At 46.5% G+C, this 26,161-nt stretch overlaps 1 protein-coding gene across 2 annotated transcripts in view; it reads right to left on the reverse strand.

Annotated features, from left to right (window-relative positions):
* Window positions 1-26,161, reverse strand: part of LOC132910419 (semaphorin-1A) — a 146,141-nt gene that overhangs the window by 104,396 nt on the left and 15,584 nt on the right. For both annotated transcript variants that reach the window (XM_060966104.1, XM_060966103.1), the window contains exon 2: window positions 15,509-16,861. In XM_060966104.1, the coding sequence (XP_060822087.1) occupies window positions 15,509-15,635 (127 nt within the window). In that variant the 5' untranslated portion in view covers window positions 15,636-16,861. The remainder of the gene's footprint in view (window positions 1-15,508; window positions 16,862-26,161) is intronic.

Raw genomic sequence — 26,161 nt, forward strand, 5'->3', positions numbered from 1 at the left:
GTTTCTCGAAGGAGATACTCGAAGGTGCAATTTCGAACGATAACAAAGCTCCTCCGGAACGATCTTTCATGCGACTAACAGTTTTTTTTTCTTTTTTTTTTTCCTTTTTATTTATATGCACCGTTAAAGCTCACTGACGCGATTGCCCGCGTGTGTTCGATGCGAGCGATAAATCTCTTCGAAAATATTGCCGAACGTCAATCTCGCTTGCCAAAACTCGGTCGGAAAATAAAATACAGAAAGACGTGGGAAACGAAGGTAGGTACTAGACGAGTAAATCGTCTCTGTTAGGAAAACTGATTTAAAAAAAAAAGGAAAGGCGAAAACACTAAAAAAGGAAAAATGTAAAATGAAAAAAAAAAACAAAGAAGAAAATAAAAACGAAAATCGGAGTAACGAAGTATATCGGAGAAGGGTTGTTTTAATTAGGAAAAAAGATCGGACGTACGTACATTTCTGCCCGTAATTTTTCGAAATTACGAACGCGTATAAAACAGATATTTCTTCTGGCAAACAAGAGCACGGAGAAGCTAGTTCGATTTTGATTCAAAAACTCGTGCTCCAGGCTTTTTCCTGGAACAATACGAAGTTCCTTCGATTCGGGAAACACGGGAACGGGAGAAGGAGGAAATTCGGCAACGATTTGGCACCGAGGCTGGCCTGGTTTCGTTCGACTTTCGATTATCCTTGTCGCCGATGGCAAAGCGTATCACGGAAGAAAGACAAAGGGGGTCGAACTTGCACTTTTTTTTTTGCCACGTGTCCAAACGGATCACGAACCAATAAGTCAAGCGGACGAACCATAACGGTTTTCAGTTTGGGATGGCTACAAAGTGAAACTTATGTTCGAAGCTTTGTCCGAAGATCGAACGACAATTCGAAACGGAGGAAAAAGGGTAACGAGAAAAAACGGTGAATTCTGTCGGCAAAGAAAATAGACGACGCTCGCATCTCGGACGCAATTTCTGAAATTGCCAATAAAACTGACGCTACGTCGACATCGTGCGCGATGTGTGTAGGAACAAACGCGGACTGGCCTGGATGCTCGTAACGACGGATCGTCGATGGAATAACTGATTGGCCCGCGATATCCGTACTTCGTCCGAGTGGCGTCGACAGGGCTTGCTCGTTTAACGCCATAGGTGATGAAATACCCTGCGCGTTGCGAAACTTTTCTTCCAATCCCAAGGTATACGAAACCGTATCAATTGAATTTCCAACTAAATTTTCGCCGATGGCTAAATTTGATCGAGTGCTGGTCGAGACGAAAGCTCGGTACACACGTACAAATACGGAGTAGTAGATTCTTTTATCCTAATGAAATTCATAGAAATGGTATCGTACACAGCATTCGAATAGCTCGTTTCAACCACTAGTAATACCGGTTCCTGGTTAACCCAAATACGTTCGCCGTTTGACGAACAATAAACTGGCCGCGTTTATTGTCCAGGGTTTGTGATCAAATTCCGAACAGAGCGCCGTAGCTTGAACGAAACGCGGCGGCAGATTTGCTGAAAATTATACGCCTGGTGAGGTCGAGAAATTTTTTTTCAGCAAATTTTATTACGCCCGAAACGCGGTGTACTTTTTCAAAAAGGAACGATAAATCGGTGTTGGTGCGAAAAGTAATTTGAACGTTTCAACTACACGGGAAAATAGACACCGGCAAATGAAAACTACAAATACAAAACAAAAGTAAAAAAGCGTGTACCAAGCGGAAACACGGCTTTCTTTTAAATGCTTTTACAGGGATGATAATTATGAATTGTATCAGCGCAGCACACCATGCGCTGTCAATTTTCTGAACGCATGATACGTAATAAATCAAAACCATACACCATCGGCCAGCCAATAACTTTCGAGTCCTTTGTTCTCGCAAATTAACCCATAAAATTCTGCCGTATTTCCTTCGGATTCGTCGATAATTATTTGGGAAAAACGTTCATCGAAGTAGAACTATGCGGAGGCTCGGTACAGTACCGTATTACATAATTAAATCGTACTTGTGAAGTTTCGTTTCAGGAATTTTTCTCTTTCGCGATCCAAACAAACCCGTTTCCGCGAGCGACAAGAAATGAAACGACGGAATTAATAATCCGACGATAGGGCGCGTATTAAACCGTCGCGCAAAACGTCATTCCACAAGCTATAAAAAAGACGCGATATTCGATCAGTCCAAGGTTTTCGATGCTGAATAGCCGAGTACTTCCGGCCGATCGTGAAACTCTCGATGCGTGACGCCGATCATCCAACAGTAATTAAGCGGCTAACGACATTCGTCAAATTCACCTCCTGCTACTTTCCAGCCATCAATTTTTATTAAAGCGACCGTATTTAAAATGCTCTTGCCTTTCCTTCCTATCGGTCGATCGATGAACCCTTTCAACGTCCACTCACCGTGCCCCAAAGGGCAAGCGTAAGGCTGGAGGAAATCGGAGGAAAACGAGTAAAAGAGGCTAGAAGACGGGGAATAAGAAGAAAAAAACGAACAAGACACGTACGGTCAGCCACGAGGGAAGGAAAAGAAGATAACGAACAAACAAGGGAGAAAATGGCGAATAAGGAGAAGGTCGTAAGAGGCGCACGTGCCCAGACAGCGCAGCGCAGATGCGACGTTCTTAAAGCGTTAAGTACACGCCACTATTTTCCGTGGGATTAAAGTCGGAAACGAAGGAAAGCCGCGGAAGAAAAGAATGGAATTGGCGGAGTAACAGAGAGGCGTCTCGTAGGGGGAGGAGAGAGAGAGAGAGAGAGACGGGACCTTGAAAAGAGAGATCGGTAGAATTTTACGGGAACAACGCGTGGCTACGGTACACCCGATGTAGTCGGGAATCCCACCGAGAAGCTCTTGTTGCGCGCTATATTTTTATTAGCACGTCCAGTACAGACCGAATGGACTTTGCCGCTAGCCCGAGTTGCTAATTTTCCAAATAACTGAGAACATAACTGGAAAGGGCTGGTTCAGAACTCCGGAGCAAATTTTAAATGCGGAGTAGACGGGAAGCGAGAAAATCCTGGTTACCTTTTAACTAGCAGCGCGCATTTCCTTCATAAAAAATACACACACGCTCGCGCATCGCGTTTTGATTTCGCCGGATTAAAATCGCGAACACTGCCGCTTAAATCCCGCGGGGTGATTAACCTTCTCGCAGCGATTCAAGTATTCGCGGTACGTGAAAAAGACCACGGTGTTCTTTCAGAACGAGACGTCACATTACATTTTTTCTAGCGTGCGCGTCCCTAGAAGGAATAACGCGAATTCGATAAACACGCTGTCGTGTTTAGGGCCAATAAATAACGAGCTTTTCTTTTTGTTTTCTCCTTCCTCTTTTTCTTTCTTTTTTTTTTTTTTTTTTCATACTCGTTTGAAATTTCCGAAGGAAAATTTCTTCTTCGAGATATCCTAACGTACGACGACGTTCACAAAGGCGAATATCACCGAGACGAAACGATCGAAAGCACTCGACAAAGGTCCGATCGATGCGCAAACTATTCGAATACGTAACGCGTAGATAGCCTGATGACAATTGGTATGGATGTGCATACCCTTCGAAAACTATGCTCCATTTCCAATTAAGGAGTCATTGTTCCCAACGGAACGTTCGTGGCCGTGATATTACAGTCGGTCGCCGATAGTTGCGTTTGCGGCTGCGTTTCTGAGGAGCAACATGCGTGGAGAACGATAGCAGTTCCTTCGCTTATCCCGCAGTCGTACAATTTGCATGATGAGACGGTAAAGCCGGATTGGGCCGGCTCTCCCTGAGAACGGACCCTTCTCCGCTCCCTTCTCCTCCCTTTCTCATCCTTTCCAACCCCGCCGGTCTAGTTCGCCGTCCGTTTTGTCTCTTTCATACTCTCTTTCGCCGTTTCGGAGCAGCCCTATCTCTCTCTCTCTTCTCTTCGCTCCGTAGCTTGCAGCCGTACATTCGTTATCTCTCTCTCAGCACATAGCTTTTCCATAATCTCTCTCAACTATTCTACCTCGCAGAAGAGATAGAGACAAATATATGTGCTCGCGGTACGACGAGAAAGTCGTAAAAGGGGGGATGGGATGGCGTGGAGCCACGGCAGAACGACAAAATTCTATCGACGCTTGATGCATCGCTGGCACCCATCTACGAGCGCGAGTACCGGCAACTGCTATATTGGAAATCGAGCAAAGGGAAGGTGGATTCGTTGACACGGTTCTAAGTCGATGCGAACGAACTTTATTCCACGATAATTACAGCACCGTCTTAATTATATCGTGCACTTCGATCGAGCACGTTCTTAAAATCAAAGAGCAAAACGCTTCTTAACTCTGGAACTAACACCGTGAAAAGGTCAATTTCCCGGCTTGTTTAAATATTAAAAATCAAAAAGAGCCGCGCGACGGGTAATCTCTCCCTTTTCTTTCCCTTTTCTTTTTCCGTCCACGTCCCTTCCAGTAGTCGCTTTTTCCCAATCACGAAATGCCAGATGAACTTTAACCTTCGAAAATGTAGCGGCGGCCGCCGATGAGTCTCGCAATAATACTAAAAAGAAGAAAGAAAAAAAAAAGAAAGAAAGAAAGAAAAAAAAAAGAAGAAAGGAGGGAACAGCGGCGCAGAGAGGGTACAAATGGATCGTTGCTTGACGCGATTTCGCGTGTAAAGGTCAGCCCATGAAAGAGTGAAAAGGAAGGCCGGACGTGAAATAATGCATGGGGCATCGACCATTGCTCAAAGGGAACAAATACCACACGCGTGGAATTGCAAAGAATCCAAGTAATCGTCGAATTCGAAAGAAAGTTGGGCCGGTCTAACGACTAATGCGATGGCACGAGTAGTATCGGCGTGGAGAGAGCTCGCGTGTTGGATTAAATTAAGTGGATTAGTAAAACGGAAAGGGAGGCAGGCGAAAGTACGGGACGACAAATTCTATCGATTCCCCGACGTGCTACCAGCAGATATACATGCTCCATTCAGCATGGGGGAAGATATTGGAAATGGCAATCGAGCATCGTGGGACGAGGTATGAACCGCTACCACCACGCGACCACCTTTGTTCTACCACCGTATTACTCGCTGGTCCTGAGACTTCGAGTCATGCCGGAACAGACGGAGAACGATGACACCTGGAAATGCCACGGTCTGAGCGAGTTTTGTCCCGATCCTGCGTGCTTTCGTGTCTCCTTGGCATGCAGGTAGTCGGTTGACCGTCCCTTAGGGGAAGGGAACAGATGTGCGCCGGTCTGTTTCAATAATGGAAACTATTGGGGTTATTCGCCTCGACCATTTTAGTGTTTGGCACGAGTAACGACGAGGCAGGTGAAACGACAGGCTTGCTTCATATTTCACGGTTATGCCTACTACGACCGTTGCCCGTGCAAATAACCAGCAACCTTGGAAAATGAAATAGCCGAGTAAAAATGTATCAAGGAACGGAACAACGTTGTTTTCGAACAACGTAATTATGAAATATCGTCGGATTACTTCTGATCGTTCGATCGAAAGACGTTAACGTTATCACGAATTTGATTCTCTCGGGTCAGGTTTACCTACTTGTGGTATCTTAGACGTTGAAGTTGTTTTCTCGACGGATCGAGCACGGCTGATAAATTCTCAACAAGACGAAGTCGGACAACAGTCTTAGTCGTGTTATGCTCAACTCCGCTTAAGCCAAGATGGTCAAAGATAATCGAGCAACTTTTCTGCTACCAAAACGCGAGAAAAGTTCAAAATCATACGGAACTTTTTCAACTCGTGAAACGCGTTTTCCGCGTTTAACGAATCGACGACTGGATCGTCGATTTTACAACGTACACAGTGTGTCGGTCGGTAGGATTTGTGCGTCGAGGTTCGGGCAACGACGATAGAAAAGGGACGATGACCCGCAAAATTTCGGGATCGTCTTGGTCGATGGCATTATCATCGTTGCGCGTGCATAACTTTGTGCTCTCTTGACTGTGCCAGCAGCCGGCAAGGTATTGATCGGCTGAACCCACGAGGACCACATGGCGACTCCAAGTTCGTGCGACTTCGTGCGAAATCGGCACCCCTCGTGCCTAACATGGCGCCCGTAGGCGGTCACGTGGTCGCCACCCCCTCACTACCACGCCACTACCACTAAAACAGCGGGCGCACTCGACCACCACAAGGGATATATGCAGCTACCAATTCGTCTCTCTCGTTTTCTCGCTCTTTCTCTCGCTCTTTCTCCCCCTCTTTTTCTTCCGCACTTGCTGTCTCGCAAACCATGTCCTCTTCAGGCTGACTTAAATATTTGCACGGCCAGGTTCAATTAGATATTACACCGAAAGTTTGACCGCGCCGCGATAATGAGAAAGCCGTCCGTCCATTTGTTGCTAGCACCTAGCCGACACTGGGAAACTGATTTTTCACCGCTTGAAAATTCAACCATTTCTGAACCACCGAATTTTATCATTTCTCATCCGTATTTCACGACAGCTCCAAGGCAAAAATACCGCTAGTCTTGTCATTCGAGTCACATGGCTCGTTTCTCTTCTGCAAAATGATCCGACAACTAAATAGATCCTCTACCGACTACGTTTTCGGCTCATTTTTCCTCGAAACCAGCGTTCGTTTCCTTTTTTCCCATGTATATACACTTCGCCGGCGTCTGTACCATTTTGAAGCAGCCCGTATAGTGGGTAATACTGGGAGAAAGAAGCGAGTCGACTTTTAGCCACTCCTTCAAAGTTTGGCTTAATTAATGAAACGAAAGGAGCAGTGAATTTTTAACTCGCGCAAGTTAAATCGTAAAACGGTGGAGCGCCGCGTAAGTTTCCCAGCATAAAATAATGTGCTTTTTGGATCGTCCCGCTGTATTCCAGTTGACGGGACAAGCCTGTAAGCGTTACATTAAATTTGTACCTTTGAGCGCGATCTAGTTTTCCTTGAAACGAAACGAGCTAAACTTGATATCTGCGAGGCTTTTGCATCAACATCCGCTTTCCTCTTTTTTCTACGTGCCAGGCTTTCCTAGCAACTGGCATTCTAGCGACTGCTGCAATCCTGCAGCGGTGCACACGGCCGGTCGATCGTACGTGTATCGGACATCTTAAGCCACGATATTAGGAGGATGCGGCGATGGAGAAAGAGAGAGCGAGGCGACAGAATCGAGGGAGAAATGCAGACACGAAAGGACGATGGGAGAAGAGGAGGGTGTCGGGGCGTTTCGGAGAGCCAACGGTGCCCGACTCCAAGTACCCTCCGGACACCCTCCATTTGTCCCTACTATTCCCACCCTTAGCCTTCCGCTATCTCACGACTGACGCATCGTCCTGCAGAACAGGAGGGAGACGAAGAAAGAGATAGAGAAAGAACGATCGATCTTTCAGGATGCCAGTCGTACCGACGACCGATTGAAAGGTTTCTGATTCCTGACTCGAGGCGAGAAATCCTGACTTGGAAAGAGGCGAACGGTCAACGAGCTACAAAGGTGGATATGAATGGGGCCGATTTTTAAATGCACCGGCTTGCCCTGCTCGTTATCGAATATCCCGTAATTCTCTCTGGAAACGTTCCGCTCTCTTTCTCTCTCTCTCTCTCTGTCTCTCTCTCTCGCCCGGTAAATCGCGCTACCCCTCTGTCGTCGTGTTGCCCCGACCGTATAAATTCGCACAACGAATCGCGGGAAACCTATAGTGAAACTGTAGTTTCACGCGTTATCGAGGTACGTGATACGACGATGGAAGAACCACCGTGTTACCGGAAGCAGCGCAAAAAGCACGAGACCGACTTTAGCCGCGCGAAAAGGGAAACCTCGGAAGTGTAAACTAGAACCGAAACAAGAGTCGAACGTTTCAGAAGTTAATAGATAGAAAGCAAAGTGGATCGGAAAGGACGCTGGTCAACAAGAAACCATCGGAGATACCCGTTCGTGATTTCATCGAGCACTTTCGAGATAACGGAGGAGAAAATTAATAACACGAGGAATATACGTGTATATCGAAATAATGTTTCAACCGACGGATCGTGTACACAGCCGTACGATCGGACAAGATACGCGGCATGGTGACGCATCCTGCGGGATACTCGAGAGACCGATCGATCTCGCTGGACACGAGTCACCGGCTACGGCAATGACCACTAGCGAAGGCTTGGTAATATTTTCGTACCCTATTAACGAGATAACCCAATATTTTTAAAGCGATATTCGAGAGAAAATCTGCCAAGTTTGTACGGTCGGTGAAACAGTCACGACATAAAATACCAGGATATCGTACTTATCTTTATCGTGTTACAACGATTGCGGTAATTATCGTCGTAAATAACACGGAACGGTATCGTTCTGGAAAGTCTCTTAGATTTACGACAAACAGGGTCGTAATCCAAAAACGATTTTGGATCCTGTCGAAGTTAATTAACCTAATACGCGGTTGTGGTTTCCTATGAAATTTCCATGAAATTGGCCGAGAAAGACTACTACCATGGATCGCGCTCAAGCTTCCCGGGTTAATGGAGGAGTTTCATTAATAGTTGATAGGGAATCGTAATAGAAAAATGATTATCCGATAAATATAGAGAATAGACTCGTAACGTGTCAAGCGCGTGGTCAACGACGAGATCGGACATCGCGATAGGAAATATACCACACGACTCGGAAAAGTTTTCTCCAAAAGCTCGTTGAGGCTTGTAAGTTTGGCTCTCGGTATCTTCCGTAAAAGCGCTTCTGTTCCCTAATTAACGCACGAAAGCACACGTCGAGGGGCAGATCGTCAGAACCAACTTTAAAGTCGTTCTGGGATCTTGTGTAATCTGTGCGAGGGAACATTTCCAGGTGAAACGACTTTTACGCTTTCCCGTGACTTTGAAGGAAAAAGTCGGAAGAAAATTCGCAAAAATTCGTTGGCGTTTATCGCGTTTATCAACGACACCGATACCGATTGGAATTCGAAAAAATGTATCCCGCTCGGATTCTTCCGACTAAAATATCTTATCGCGCGAACAAAATTTATCACGAAATTAGAGGCGCTCGGTGGAAACGATAATAATCGTAATTTCGCGTAAACTTTCCCGAGTCGCCGATGAAAAGCTTTTAAAGAACTTAACGATATACTTGCGAAGAAACTAAAAGGGGGCCGTCGACTCAAAAGGAGAAACGGGGAGAGAAGGCGTTGTAGAGTGAGGAGACGGAGGGCTGGAATCGAGTAGACAGAAGCTCCAAGTTTAGAAACGCAATAGAAAGAGAAACGAGGCGGGGGTGGAAGGAGGACGAGAGCCACTCGTATTGATCCAGCAGATACGCTCGATTAAACCGCAAATTGCAACGGATTGGCGTAAGTTACAACGTACTAAGACTACTAATACCGAGTACGGTGCTTTCACGATGTTGCCGGAAGCTGCTGATAGCGACGGCATCTGAAAATCAACTGACGTGTCTGCCTCGTTGCTGCGTATATGCAAGTTCCGTGTGTTCTACGAATACGCGTGTCCGCGGTTCGAACGAAACGGAGACGGGACGTTGACGCCAACTTCCAAACTATCGGATAAACTCGATGCAACCGAGCATCGGTTTACCCGTCACCGTCGTTTCATCGACCGCGATTTAAAGAATCGTATAATCCCGCTGTAAAACCAGCGAGCATCCAACCAAGAATTCAATTCGAAATTCGATTAAGGACGACCCGAACAAACCCGCGAAACTAAAGGAGCGTATCAGCCAGCCTGTATCTGGTGCACCGTGCACGAGCTGCACCGGTATACACGCGAAAAAGAACGGAGACGACGACCAACGTACGTTCAGCAATTATGTCACGGAAAAATCTCGAGCGAAAATCAACAATGGAGAAAAACCGATGTAATTGAGTTTATGAAACTTGTTCTCCGAACGACGAGATGTCACGTACGTATGTCCTCGCCTCGCCTTTTTTATCTTGGTATCCTATCTGTCTTCTTTCTGCCGCTGTTTAGCGGTTACCTCTCGCTTTAACCTTTCCAGTTTCCATCCCCTCGTTGGTATCGCGGCGTTAATTCGTCGTCGCGCTGAATTAATTACACGCCGTTTTAGATACCGAAGTCTGTCTATTTGGGAAATCGCTATTTACCTTGCCGCGCGCGATTCAAAAGCGAATTCGGCAATTAGTCAGAGGTGTATAACTAAATATTCAAGGAACTACCGGTGAAATAAATCGCACTAATTCGTGGCATGAACGACCGTCGAGTTAATGCCCCGTAAATTATCCTTCCAACGAGAAGAAATTTATAACGGCCTGTAATATTGAACGCGTCTCGTTCGAATAGCGGAATGCAAACGGTGTCGATCCAACTTTGTAAAAATCGATTCTTTCCTCGAGATCTCGCGTGCTCGCTGCTGTACAACTGGCAAGGATACGCTGCGTCGATGATGCAATTCTCTCCATTGAATTTCTGTACCACGGATATTTTCCGCAGAAACAACTTCCCCTCTGCAAGAATCAACTTCATAAACAGTCGATAGAGAAGGGTTGTTTACACCGTAAACTACGCCTTTCATGCCAACCGTATTGCGCATAAGAAGGGAATACGTGCTACGTAAAATCCGCGTTTACACCGATATATCGAGTAAAGGGTGAACAATATTTGCGAGCAAGTAGTACATGAATAGATATACAGCGATGTTAAAAATTCCTTGAAATTCGCGCACCTAGACCTAAGTACATCCGGCAAAGTTGTCTCGAATCGACCACGTTATTTTTATCTCGAGGTATGTCGTTCGATTTATTTGGAAGGTGGTTAGGTTTGATTGGCGAGCGTGACACACGTCGGACAATTCGAGTTTCGCATTAAACTAGACGGTACTACTAATGGTCCTTTTCGTTTCACCCTGTTCGAGTAAGCTCCTCCCCTAGACTATGGGTTGCCACGCTGCTTTCGGACCCAAATTGATTGGACTGTGAATCGTCCGGTTTGAATTATTCATACTTTGTCCGCCGATAAACCAATTTCTGTAGCGACCGAATCGAGGAGGAAAAGATCGGCTCGCCACGCGACGCACGAACGACCAACATCGAGGAACAAAGAGCAGAATGGGAAGCCAACGATGGAAGCTCGATCGTCGAATGAAAAGTGGAGAAAGGAAGAATAGTGCGTCGAAAACCCGAGAAGCAGCAGGTCAGTTAACTTTATCGAAGAGATCATCGGACGACCTACAATGACGTTTAATTTTATCATTCGATCCAACGACACGGAAGGTACCTTCGAGAGGAAAAATGCACAACATCGCGTTACTCCGCGGGTTTATCGAGCTTCGATGACTCAAAGCTGCGAAGAAAAAGAAGGTAACGGAGACTCGTTGGCCTCTTCCTTCCTCTCTCGTTTTCAAACGCGTCTCGTTATCGACTCTCTCGCCATTCCAGACGCGGTATTTTAATTTGTAGGTTAAGGACACGCGAACAATTAGGCACGAGTCGTCAACTGTGATAATCTAATTTCATCTAATTGATAGTCTCAACGACGCGATAAAGCCAATTCCGTCTGCGATAATAAAATGAAAAAGACACGTTTGAAAGCGTCGAGCAAAGAGAGAGAGAGAGAGAGAGTAAGAGGGGGATGATAGGATAGAAGAGAAGAACGGAGAGAAGAAGGAAATGATATTAACGCACCGAAAGTCCGCGGTCGCTTCAAAGCCGGTGGTCGATGGCGAACGTTATGAGAGGAGTCAATACAACGAATTCGAATAACTTTCTCGAGCGGTGTGCGCCAGCAGCATCCCGATATTAAAGAATTGGCCAAGTTTCGAGTCGATAATAAAATCGCCAACTAATCGTCTATCCATCGATGGAAAGGGACGCATTACGCGGCGAATCGTCGCAAACGACGCGAGAGGAACTCCATCCAAGTTTCGCGAAGGCAATCGTATTTACGATGGTTCCTCATCCCCGAGCCAGGTCGAGTCAACACCCGCGATAAGAGGACACTTTTACTTGCACTCCAACGAAGAAACCGCTCCCGGCAGCCGCTGCTTTTGACCTTTTGCTTTCCCGGATCGAGCATGGCAAGGGGGGATCTTCTCGACAAAAGATTTATGAACCCCTCGGCAATGCCAGTATGCTACTTATTCTATCGTCGAGTACACACTCGACGTTCACAAAAAATGCGGGGGCGGTATGTACACGCGACCGATCCTCAAAGAGAAATCTTAAAAAGGACCGACCCCCGTTTCGTATCGAATCGATCATTTCCAGGCTCGCTAGTTCGTATACCTCGCCAATTGTTTGACATTAATACGCGCTCACCGGATTCGCCTTCGTTCGCTCGCGTTAACTCACCTCTGTCTATCTGCGCCGAGAATCATCGCTGTATCGCGATCAGACGTTCATCGTGTGTGTATCTCTCTCTCCCTCCCCCCTCTCTCTCTCTCTCTCTCTCTCTCTGTCTCTCCGACTTTGTGAAACCGAAAGACGAAAGTTCCCTTTCGTTTCTTTGCTCGGCGTGTCGATCACCACCTACCTACTGACATTTCGAACCTACGGAAGTGGAATTACGTTCGACGGTTCTCGAACGCGTAGCCAATTGACACGATTCCCAGTAATTTTACCCGGTGGTTAGAACCGAGGTCGGGTTATACGTGCCAGGTCGCGAACACGGTATACTGAAACTAATCATAATGTATCCTCATCGGTTGGGGGCAGTGCTATGATTGGTCCGTTGCGGTATTCCTCGCTGCCAGATAAAGTTACCGTAATATGGATTAACTGCCCGGTATAGCTCGTATTCCGATTCGACGCTCGTATTCGCGACTGGGATGCAGTAATGAACTCGTAACCAGCGTTGCTATCAACCGCATCGAGATTCGCGGTGTCTTTTAATAACGTATTCGCGTGGAATAACATATCGCCGCGACGGATTGTTACGCGCCAATACCACACACGGATTTTGACTTTTGCGAGCATCCTCGTTGAAGCGGCTCGCGCCTTCGCCGAACGACAGGCCGATATTTCATGGTCGCGTTATTCTTACCGAAGAGGGACGCGTGCAAGCGTGTGCCGGCAGACGTCGCGTCGCGACGCGCGATTCGGATTTTTAAACGTCGTGTCTCCGACGGCGCCGCATGCGTTCCAGTATCCGACACTTGATTTATGACGTTTGTTTTTCAAGCGGGGCGCGGATGATCGTCAACGGCATTCGCGGTACGGGCTATTCGCGACGCGATTCGTTCCCTCGCAACCATTGAAATATCGTCGTTTGTCGTCGGGTTTTGCGTTCCGAGGTCAACGATCCGAAAGATGCAAGCTCGCTCGCACGCATCGTATTGAAAACGACAAGAGAAATTGACGTTAGAACCGCGAGCCGAGACAAGCGCTAAAACGGGCCGCGGAGCTCCAACAACGGCATAAATAGAACGTACTCGGTAGATAATTGGATAACACGATGTTGCTCCTTATCTTCTGAAAGCCGACCGAGAAAAAATAAGCATTAGCGGTCCATGGAAACGCAATAAACAGCCGTGGAAAATGCTGCATCAGCGGAACCGGGTCCCTTCGGATACCCCCATAACGGCAATATGCATTTCCCGGTGATTACAATTTCGGTTCTGCGGCGTGGTTTTCCCTGTTGTAGAATTAGCAGAAATTCTGACTCAGTGAGCAAAACAGTGCTGTTGCCGCAATGCCAGTGGCGTATTAATAACACGTGCTTCGTGTAATTTCAATTCCCGCTGCACGTTTCGTCGCAGTGCGCTTCGATTCTCCCTGCTATTGGAAAATAATACACGAACTAAATTCATAACGGCCTAACGAGCTTGCGTTACGGCCTACCGACGTCGCATCTTCCATCTCGAAAAAATATACTTTCATTCAGAAACGAGAGCCATCCATCACCCGCGCTGAAACACGTCGCTAATCGACACGTTGATTCGAAAATTTACTCGGCTCGCGATCGAAAGAGCTACTTTTTTCAAAAGTTATTCGCTTCTCCTTTCCACGCCCGATGTTCGTATTATCCGTTTCCTCGACGATCATAGGCCAGTCATTTTTCACCTTTTAACGATACTCGCTCAACGAATGTACAGAGAATCAAATTCATCCGTTCGATAATGCTCGATAAACGCAATGCCGCGAGGCGCGAGCTACGAGACCGGTCAATGCCAGCAGTTCATCGGTGCAAAATGCAGAGAAGAGGGGAAAAAAGAACGCGTGTAGCGCGTTTGCACGGATGAGAGATCCAAGAGGAAGAAAGAGAGTGCACACAGCGAAATCGCATCTATCGGTCGACTATCTTTGGAGCACCGAAGATATGCACATACACGTGCCGTGTGTCAGGAGAATGTGAACTGGCGTGCGTAAAGGCACGCGATGCAACGGTGTGCTCGCTTCGCGACCAATTTATTTCGTTCCTTCCCTCGCCGAAATATCGTCGAAGGAACGATGAATGCTGCATGTCGGTCGCGTACCGCGATTACGAAACACGCGCGGTGTGCCGTTAAGGTCGAGTACCTCGGATGTGGGACGCTCGGTACTCTTTCTTCTCGTTACTCTAGTCTCGATGCTTCGCCCTTGACAACGAGTTTTGCTCGTCGTCGACACGGCGAAAATCTTTCCGTCGTTCGTTCCTTCGAATCAAAGATACCGATCGATCGATCACCGCACGCTCGTTACACCATCGTTACGACGCTTTAATCCCTCAAACTCTGGCTCGAGTTTTCCTTCCCTCGCTTGGTCGAGCCGTTCGAAGGAAGGCGGACGAACGAATAAAATTAATCGATCGAACATCACCGCCGTAGATCGTTAAGGAACGCGAACGGTGCCGATAGCGGTCGCGGATCGTAGCCGTCGTCTTCTTCCAAGAAGCTCGGTTATATCGCGCACTTTAATCATTTAAACGGGACACCGTTGGTCGATACCTTTATATTCTTTCCAAGTATCCACCTAGAGGGTACGGTTATGTCACTGATTAGGGTTTACAGTCACCGGGTTGCACACACAACTCCCCTCGCTACGGGGTGGTACAATACCGAGTGGGGGAAGGTCCATGACCCTGCACCCGGTGCAACTTCCGTTCCGCATCGTTGTTCGGCTACTCGACGCGCACTACCCGAGCAAACGAGAATATAAAATTACCTTCTCGACCGTAAAATAACCAAGAGCGAGCAGCTTCCGCGAGTATTTTAATTCGCGTTCGAACGCAACCGGACGGACATTGTTTTCGTTAGCCAAGGATATAGCTCGGTTCGATCGATGAGCCGAGAGTAAAGATTTCTAAATATAGAATCGAACGGTGTAATTAAACGATTTTCCTCTGTGCTTTGAGCGCACGTTGTCGATGACAATCGCGTAGCACGCCAGAAAGTAATCTCTATCGATTCGAGAACAACAATTATTTCGGTGTTTCGTCGTGTGACACCGTGCGTGATCGATACGCGGTTCATTGTGACGTATTTAACCTTGGTTCGAGCGACTCGATTTGAACGGCACATGTTGTGTCAACACATCGCGACACCATCGTCTTTCGAGCCGTCGGCGTTTGCCGGCGAACAAAAAACACCACCGGAAACGCAACACGGAGAATATGATACGTAATAAGGAGCAACGTAACGACACACTCACCGAGTTGGACGTACATCTTCGGCCTGATGTTTTCCTGCCATGCAGCGAAGACGAGGGTGACGGTGGCGACAACGCACCAGCAGGATAACACGGGGTGCATCCTCGTTTCCAAGATGGTACGCCTCATCTTCTCTCGGGTGGTTCGAACGACGCCGAAAACGTGCCAGGATTCGTAGTCTCCTCCGTGGATCACGCAAAGGAGAAAGAACCTCGTTAACTCACGAATACCGCACCAACCACCGGCACTCTTTACTCCCCGTTAAGCACAGGCTCCGACGTAACAGCGGAAGGAGAAAGGACGTGTTTCTATCACTCTCTTTTTCCTCCCTTTCTCTCCACTCACTGCAGCAAAACGTGCGAGGGTGCCGCAGTCACGTGCAGCGTGCTCCTCGTCGTTGTCGCAGTCGTTGTCCTCCAGCTCTGTTCACGCATGTTTCCTTGCGGACGGCCGTCTTCCTGATCGCGCACATTCACGAGATCGAACGCGGCGTGCCTGCACGCACCTCGACGACGAATCCAAAAATCGACCGGCGATCGAAAAGGGACGAGGAGAGATTATGCGAGGGGAGAAAAGCGGACGAGCGACAGAGAAAAAGGAAGATACACAGAGTGAGAAAGATAGAGAGAGAGACAGAGAGAGGGGGAGAGAGAGAGAGAGAGGGAAAGAGAGAAGACGCGTGCGTGTACGCGTGTAAACGAAAGAGACGCAGGCAACGACGAATCGGCGCACGAACGCAACGTAGATATAATACGCGATCGTATGCGTCTATCCCGATACACCGTGCTATCAGCGATGTTGAAACACACCGCGAAACGATCCGAAACTCACGACGGTCGGCGTCACACTGACACCGCGCAACGCCACGACAGGTGACACGCGCCCCCCACTACACACGAAGCCCCTCTCGGGTAGAATCGGCCGGTTGTACGCGCAGCCGCGTCGATAGTGCTGCGCTCGTTCTCTCCTCTACTCCGGATCGCATGTGCGTGGCTACGCGCCGCTACCGCACGCACACGTACCTCTTACGCACGTGGTGGGTAGGAGTAAGAGCCGCCAGAGAGAATAGGGGGCAGTGGATGGAAAAAGGGGAAGGAAATCGAGGGGAGATAGAGGCATACAGGAGACACCGGGCAAGCGCCGATTTTCAACCCCACCACCCCCGCGACACGATCACGCCGTCGTTCTTGTCGACGTCCTCGTCGTCGTCGTCGTCGTCGTTGTCGTCGACGTCGTCGTCGTCGTCGTCGTCGTCGTCGTCGTCACCGCCGCCGCCGCCGCTGCCGCCGCCGCCGTCGCCGCCGCCGTAGTCGTTCTTGTTGGTATCTCGTCGACGCTACTACAGCGCCGCCAATCTGTAATGAGAAAAAGAAAAACTGGGGCTCGTTATTTGTTCGGAGATTCGACGATGCTGTGTCCAAAAAACGCCTCCGACGACCGATAAGCGCGACATGCATCGATTAAACGGAGAATGAGCGTTTAATGCTAATGTATTCCAAAGATTCGTCTATCCGTCCCTCCGGCACATAGATTGTTTTCCTTTCTTCGCGATAACGTTATCGTTGGTTGCTGAACCTGCTATAATTATTTCAAAGCTCGGATGCTCGGAACTCGAGTAAATTTACTCTAATATACGATATACGCGGAAACGGCCATTTAAATTATTATACCGTTACACGTTCTTTCTCGCCAGATTCCTCGGTATTATTTCTTGACCTGAATTTCAGCAGGAACGTTTGCGCCAGCACGAATTTTATCACGCTTTATTTGCTCGAGGGTGCTGAGAGGGCGTAATAAACGCGTGGCTAACGATCACCTCGTTACGTGGTCCGCGTACACCAAGTTTCGCGGATATTCGTGAAAAGATGGCCACCCGTCGCGTCGAGAAACATCAAAACGTCGTGTTTATTTAATAAAGGTTCTCATCGAAGATCCTACTATGTGCGGAGTGCGAATCATTTCCACCGGTGCCTTTCTTCTTGCCCTTCCCTCATCCCCTTTTCCCTTTCATCCTCCCTTTCCACTTCCTTTCTTCCTTTATTTCTTTTCCCCCTCCCTCACTCCCTTCCTTTCTTTCTTTCTTTTTTTTTTCTGTCTTTCTTCTCGTCTCTTTATTTCGTATTGTCTACGTACGTAGATATTCCGGCAAATTAAAATTATTTAACCCGAAAACTATAATACGCTTCCGTATAAAAGATATTTGAATAGCTTTGTTTCTCTGTCAAATAAATAACACAAACGGGATTAATTTCGTATAATTCTTAGATACAGGGATATTCACGGGAAATTATCAACGAACCAATAAACCGAACTTGATCGAACGATTGTTGCGCGTTTAAATAAAAGTACGGAAAAGAGATTCGGCGATACCGTGACAACAATACTCAGGAAAATTCGCGTCGAGTTTTTCGTGGCGAGCATACACCAGCGGCTCGATAACGACGTTACCCCCACATCGATGGACGTTCGGCAAATTTTCCGTATACGTAGTTATCTGTATGCGGCAGTCGTTGCAACGTCGACGACGTTGACGGTGTTCATTAATTTGCTGAATTAAAAGTAGCAGGGCGTACATCGAACCCCTAATTCCTACGTTCGTGATTGGTCGTATGTATAGCAGGGAGTGCATCGTGGCCAGAGTTTGATGCGTTTGGCGAGACCATCCCTCTACACGTATGTATAGTACGTACGGTGGTGGTTCGCTACGTGCGCGCCTTTAAACGTTATTCGGTTGGAACGGTCAGCGATGCGAGAGAATAATGGACAATGACCAATGAAATATTAATAAAAACAAAAAGGAGGGCGAAGCTTTTGCTGACAGCAGAATAACCGTAACGACTTCTCGTTATAGTCTCCGAGCATATTTTTCGAAAACAGATAATCTGGCTCTACGTCTAAAACTAGGAACATTGTTTGTATTTCGTTGCTTTTAGCTCGAACGTTTCGCAATTAATGCGATTTATCGCTGTGTGTCTCAATGAAAATACGATTATCGATAACGTAACGAAACTGCCACGATAGTTATTCGTTTGATAACACGACAAATTGCCGCTCCGTAAACCAGCTGTAAAATATCCATCGATATCGAACGATCACTTTCGATTCGTCGTCGAAAGAACAATCTCGCAGACAAGTTCGACAACGTGTCATTGAATTGTTTGTCCGCCAACTAGAAAACACAAAGCCCACTTTACATGCCAAGTCGAAGGAGCTTTCATCCTTTCCGATTCTTACTTAAAAGCCATACGCCGTGTATAGAGACGATCAAAGGCAACAGAAGGAGGACCCGTTTCCCGAAGAGGTACGAAAGGGTGAGTGTAAAGATCTCGTGCGGAGGGACGGAAGAGTCGAAGGGTGCGAAAGGCACTCGCAAAATCGTCCCCCGGGATCGACTTTGTCCAAGTCCACTATCTTTTGCTTAATGTTACACAGTTCACGTTTTCTAGGTGGAAAACGTCGGTAGCAATGCTCGTCGCACGGATGCTGAAACACAAGGGAGGAAATGGATCGATATTCGGCCAACCGAAGATGTACAATCTCTGTGGAAGGAGATGCGTCAACTACGAAGAAAATATTATTTTCGCTGCAGAAATTCTTTATCGAATACAAATTTTCGCAAGCCTCCGCTTCTCCACGATGATACGTCCACTCTGTTAAAAAACGGACGTACGATACGTTCCGATTACGACGCGATCGTTGCTACTAACTATAAGAGACAACGGAGCTTCGCTCGGACCGATTTTTCAGCGGAGTAAGTTCCCTCATCGCGCGCATTTCCATTTACTATCGGACAAGCAGGGGTTAAGCGCGTTTCACCGGTGGCACAGGGAATGTAGGTTAAAAAAATAAAAACCCATAAAACTGTCCCGCGGGAGTGCTTGCCAACGATTCGATTTTTGGCGGGGCGACCAGCGACGAGAGGAGAGCGGAAGAAAGAGTAGCAGCAGTCTGTCCGTGTTCCCAGAAAAAGAAAGGCTACCGAGAGAAGAAGAGGACGAAAAGGGATCGATAGCCGTACAACGGGGAAAATCCCGATGGAAAACGCGTGGAAAACGCGGATACGTTGCTCTGGCACTCGTCACGAAGGGTGAGAGAGAAAGAGTGAGAAAGAATGAAGAGAGAAAGAGAGATAGAGAGAGGCAGAGGGCAAAAGTCGCGGCAGCAGCCAGTCGAGCGATCGAAGGGCGTGGAACAAAACCCAATTAAGTCCGTCGAAGTCCAACTTCCGTCAGGCCGTTACATGGAAAACATTTTCTGGGTGAAACTGGTTAGGCCATTTAAGCTGAGTTCGCGTATAGCACGGAACTGCTACCGTTTCTGAATGCTTGCTTAAAAAAAGAACAAAATGAGCACGGAAAACAAAAATTTGCTCGCGGGTTAGGCTCGTTCGAATTTAGTTGCCATACGTCGGAGGAATCGCGAATTCACCGCGAAAAGTAGGTCGAGAAGACAAAAAATGTATTGTTTCGATCGGAACACCGATATAAAAGTTTACCGGTATTAAATCGGTATTAAAGTCGGGAGTTTTCTTCGTACGAATTATCGGAATCACTCTTCGATATAATAATATTTCAATTATCGACTATTATTCAAAAATACCCGATGATGTTATGAGAACTTACGGGGTTCGTATTAATTCGCTTGTGAAACGAATTATAAGCGTTCGACGTTCGCGTTTGAAATTTAACGAGATCTATTTAAACGATAGAAAATATAGGAGCGCCGTTAAAGAACATAAATTACGTAAAGTTTGCACGATGTTGTTTAAAACCGGTGGCCGAGAGTAACAGAAATTGCGTATAAAACTGAAATCCTTTAAGCTAAGACGTATCGGTGACCTATAGGATAGGTGCTGCCCGTGCGATATGTACGCTCGTTACAGAAACCTGCACGCGGTCGTGTTCGACCGCACAAACGCAAAAGTAATCTCCCATGTCACCTGCCGCTCTTCGGCAAAATACTTGATGAATCTCCGCGACGCGGAGGCGTTTTTATCGACGTTATCCTCGGGGGATCCGAGTTAGGTATTCCTCTCGCGGCTCTTTTTCAGGCCTGTCCCTCGTCACTCTGCTTCAAGGATTCGACCTTCGATTAAAAGGTTTCGATTCAAAGTGCTCCACCACCAGACTGGAATTGATATCACACCGTGGAATCGATACCGCGGCGAGACAAGAAATTGAAGACTATAACGAACCATGGGAAATCCGCTGCCTGTCTTTGCTCGACAACGAAAGTTAAGAAGCCAACTGTCGTCAACTTCTGCAATATCGTACTTGCAGCGATCGTTCCATTTACCTCTAGCGATATTTTCGTTTGTAATTTTTAACAGAGGATAAACTAGATGCGCCTCTCGATCGCGAGTCTCGCGACGCAAAGTCTTTTCGAGACTTTCGAGGAGAAGTGAAAACTGGTAGTCCGCGTGAACTGGGCGCAACTTCGATTTAAAAACTCAAACAACTTTGACCTAGAACGGAACTGCCTCGTTACCAGGCGATTAATTCAGAACGACTTAATTAGTGTATCTTCGCGTCGAGCGCTTGCCGACACATTCGTGCATGCTGATTAGGTGGAAGCAGAGAACTTTGTGAAAAAAGTTTTTTAATCTATTACAAGCCGACACGAAAGGATCTTCTCCTTCTTCGTTGCTGTATTTCAATCTGTTTCTGTCGTGACTGGAAAAGCGTTTCGCGATCGGTCGCGTATCAATTTTTCTGTCGCGTCGATTCGATGAATCTCCATTATGATGATACTACGTCAGAAGCTGAAATCGCGAAGCGGCAAAAGCGCATCTAAAACGTGAGCTCAATGAGAGTTATGCGCCGTGTAATATACGTATACACGCGATTGCAGAGATCGACCTCGGAATAGTTGCTCTTCTGAGATTAGCGCGCTCGCTAATTAGCACGGGTATTACAGATTCGGGGAACTCGAATTGATCAGGTTCGTTTTATCGACGTCGTCCCGTAAACACGTCAACGAGGCTAGTTCCGCTAAATTGGATCCTGTCCTGCTTAAATTCGCTCGATTCGCGCTACCCTTCTCGGATAAAGAAAAATAAACGAGGTAATAATCAAGCCGCGCGCTGCCCGTATATTCTTCCCTCGACTCTGCCCGCTACTGTCCTTATTTTAACCGTCGAATAATTAATTCGCCTTTTTTGTTGGCCCCTCATCCTCGTAATGCCTAAATTCTTTATTAACAGCGTAAAAGCCAAAAATGAAGATAGATCATGGTAAAACGTAACATCTTTTTTCCACTCCAACTCGCTACAAGATGAACTATAAAGCGTTGTCGTTGCATAAAATATAAACTTCGATATAGAGATAAAAATAAAATACGTTTTACAGGGACGAATCGAGGAAGAAGATCGGTCGAATCGTTACACGATGTTCGAGAGATTTTTATCGGCGTGTTCTATAGCAAGAGAGAAAGCAATTTATAGCTTGATTAGCGAGTTCGAGCCAAGTATCTAACTTATCTTGTGGAGCGTGCAACGGAACTCTTCGAGAAGATGTGAAACACGGTAATGAGCCAGACCGCGCGAAATCCATAAAACAGTTCTGGTACGACGAAGAAAGGAAAAGCTTTTGCAAGTGATAGCGTATGAATGACTCGAATTCGTGCACGAGTTATGCTTGTACAAAGTTCGCGCCAACTTTTATGTTTGCGCGTGTCGTGACGTACAAGCACGACGTACAGCGAAAGAAAGAAAAGGAGAGAACAGAGGGAGAAGAAGGGTGAAAAGAACGAGCATGATTTGTGAGACAGGACAATTTCCGCTCGCGGAAACGTGTAACGCACGAGGAACTTCTCTAAGAGTTTCAAGAGAGATGGAGAGATAGACAGCGGAGAAAAGATCGACGAAAGACTAGAAGAGAGAAGTTGCAGAGACGCGATCGACGAGACGAAGGACGAGGACGAGGACGAGGGCGAAAACGAAGAAGAAGAAGAAGGAGGAGAATAAGAAAAGAAAGGGGAAGAAAAACAGGCTGGGCCTCACAACGTTCTCTTCGAGAAGGGAAAAAGCGCGCGCCTTAAAATTCCGAGAAATGGGTTAAGGAAACTCCTCGAATTCGCGGAATATAAATCATTTCCGATGGCAGTAATTCGATTCTCGCGCATCTTCGAATCCCTCACTGATGCTTCTCCTTTTTGTCCTATTGCTCGGGAATCCGGCGGAATTACGAGCTGCCCTAAACCCCGGCCACAAGCAGATTCCAGTGATTTATAAAAATTTCATGAAAATCGTCACGACCTATTTCCACTATTTGAAATATTCAAGAAAATCGTTCCATGTTGGCAGATTCGGCGGGGTAATTACCGGGCGGGGGAAAAAATTCTGCCAACCGCGATAAATGTGACGATAAATAGAGACCCGCAAGATCTCTAAATATCAGATGTCGTTATAACGTTACGACGGTTTTATATAAAATTATATTTACGGACACCTGGTAACCGAGGATTTTGAGAGCGAACGTCAAAATCGGGATTTGACGAACTTTGAACTCTGAATATCGATTTGTCCCAGTGACTTCCAAATGTCTTCGGAACGATGGTAGAAGTGAAAGGAATTGGAAAAGAGCAAGAGAAGCGGAATGGAAGAGCGGGGGGAACAGAGGGCAAATGGAGAAGGGAGAGACTGTCGGAAATTTCAATTTGCCGAGGGTGACAGAACGGCTCGCGACGGCATTGCACGATGGCATGCGGAATTCGTAACCGCACTTTTCACTCTACGTGTTCGGGGAAAAAATCGTAACCACCGCGTGGTACGGTACAAGATACGGCTATCCACGGTGTTGGATGCGCACACATACATCTCCGTGAACCAAGTATCGGTTGACTTCCGTTACGCCGAGTCCAAACTTCGTTACATCGTTTCCGAGTTCCAACGGTGCTCCTGGATTTCTACTCGATTTCTCTCCGTCTCTCTCCCTCTCTCACGCTGTTCACCCCTATCGCGCACCCTCGTCTTCGCATTCCCCTTTCACGCGATCGACTTTCCATTCGCCAAGAGAAAGAATGTTTCCTCCGCGACGCCGTTTCGCCATACGGGGTTACGCCAAAGGGCGGGGGAGAGAGAGGGTGCAGAGGAAGAATTGAATTTTACCTCGATACGATGGAATGATGATTTGCGCGTGCAAATCCGTTTACGACGATTACAATGGCCTCTGGTAACAGATACGCGAGAACAAAAGATAACTCGTATAAAAACAAAACTCGGTACAGTCTACAATCCGGACGATGGATGGTCGATCCAACGGCCAAGTTAAAAATCATGCTCGTTTTCTTGCTCGGGAAAATTCCCTCCGATACAATCGCGGCTATCGTTAGTTCTTTGATTTCGAACGATACAACGATCCTGCAGATCGTATCGTATATTTTACACTTTATCCGAATAACGAAGGATTCTTTTTTTTTTTTTTTATTTTTGCTTTAGAAAATTCCAGATCGGATCAAATGAGTATTAGTCAGTGTGCATCGCATTTATTAATTTTCCCAATGTTACTTAAACGTAGCTGGGTCGAAATGCTCGTACGGATCGTTAAAAGATACATCGGAACCGAGGAAATGGTTACTTCCCGAAGAAGCTTTTTCGACTTTACGACCGTCGAAAGATTGCAACTATGCGATGCGGGGTGAATTAACGCAGAATAAATCTCGCGACGTGAATAGGAAAATGAAAATTAACGGGCGTGAACGTTAGATACATGTGGAGATGGATATGGAAGTTAACAGACATCGCGAGGCGATTAGTCTGCCAGTCGTCGCGTCACCTTGGTCTATAAAAGAACGAAGAAGGGTCCTTGGAAAAAGTCTGTCGGACCCTGTATGTCGGTTACCACGCGAACGAAACACTCAAACTCTTCGCTTCCGGTAACCTCGTGATAAAAATACACTTTTCTATCGGCAAAGAAGGGAAGTCGTGATTTGCACTTGTAAACAAGCGTAGCTATATCGTTCGCAGCCTGCACGAGTTAAAAGCTTTACGATTCACGCGAATTCCACTAAAATGCATATAATCTATGATCGGTAAACGGAAAGAAACTTTTTTTCTTCGCTGTAGAAGCACGCTTTTATTGGTATTCTTTGGAAAGTCTAAGTCCTTTAATAGATCCACCATCTCGGTATTTCACTCGTTTACGAGCTAAGGGAAACTTACCAGTCGTATTTGCGCAAAGGAAAAGATTTAAGAAAAATTTGCTTTTACCCTGATCGTATTTGACGCGAAAGCTGGGAAGGACCGTCTTCGGAAAAGTTGAAGGAACATCCGCGAAGCTATCTTTTATTTTTAAGGGAGATCACAGCTCCTAATAAACAGCGAAGGTTTCTCCGGATCTCCGCCCGTGAATCGAAACTTCCTGCCAACAGCAGACATTTTTTCGTGTTCTATGTCGGTAACAGCCGACACAAAAAAAAAAAAAAGAAGGAAAGTTTTCGTCTTGAATCAGTTCAAGGATAAAAATAGAGTCCCGAACGAGCCACGTTGTCGACCCGCAACTTGTAAGAGGGCCGTGTAAGAGCGTTACGCATCAATTTTTATGAAACTCGACGCGTAGATGAAAGAGTAAAATATTTTCTACGCGCGTTGTTAATAATTGACAAATATTGGAACAGGCTTCGCAACTTTGTCCGCTATCGTTATCTTGAAACGCGAATTCGATAAGCTTAACCGTGCGAAAGAAAATGAATTAGGTAAAATCGGACGAACAAACCGCGCTCCGTTTTAATAGAAAAATCTGCCGTTAACGGCTCGACCATCGAAAAACGTTCATCGCGAATCGATGCCCTCGACGAACGTTTCGATAAATGCGTGCGAACGGAACGTCGTTTCCCGTCGAATTACGCGTGTAACCTATATATGGGAACGTGTATCGCGAATTCGCGGATGCAGGAAGATTTATATCGGTCTATCTGCAGGTAATAAAAGCACGGACCGAGTATCAAACTTCGATTGGACCGATCAAGTAGGCAGCAGAGGGGAACGGACGCAGACACAGGGTCGAGGGAGTGGTGGATCATCGTCAATGACAAATTGACAGGGTCGAAAATCGACGTACACGTTAGATGTTGCGTATAGACGCAGCTCAAATGTATCGCCAAGACCTGATTTCACGATACGGAATCAAAAATTTGAAGGCAAAAATCTATGACGCGAAACGCTGGAATAAATGCAAATGTCTCATCGACGTTCCTCCGTCTCTTTTTCTCTCTATATGCAGCTATTTGCTAGCAAACAGCCAACAAAGAGGGAGAGAATGCAAACATTTTTTAATATCACCGCGGGATAAAGTTGACTACGAACATGGAAACATGTTTGGCAAACATTTGAGGAACGCAAACGTACCGTAACGAGAAACGTGACAAACCATTACGAACAACTATACCTTAAATTGGCAACGAGACAAAGAAACGTTGAAAATTTTGGCGAAAAGAAACCAAGGCAGGGAAATTAAAGTAGAAAATAGTTTTTATCGCTGTCGAGAAGTCGCATAGACGATTTCCCGATTGCGCCCAGGATATTTTATCTTTTTCGCTATTTATACAAAATTCCATGTCAAAAAAAAAAAAAAAAAAAAAGAAAGAAACACGGCATCGAAGAGAAAGAGGGGCAAAATTAGTCCAAAACTTTCTTAAACGTATAGAAAATCAAACCG

This window comes from Bombus pascuorum, chromosome 9 (assembly GCF_905332965.1).
Source record: "Bombus pascuorum chromosome 9, iyBomPasc1.1, whole genome shotgun sequence".
NCBI lineage: Eukaryota > Metazoa > Arthropoda > Insecta > Hymenoptera > Apidae > Bombus > Bombus pascuorum.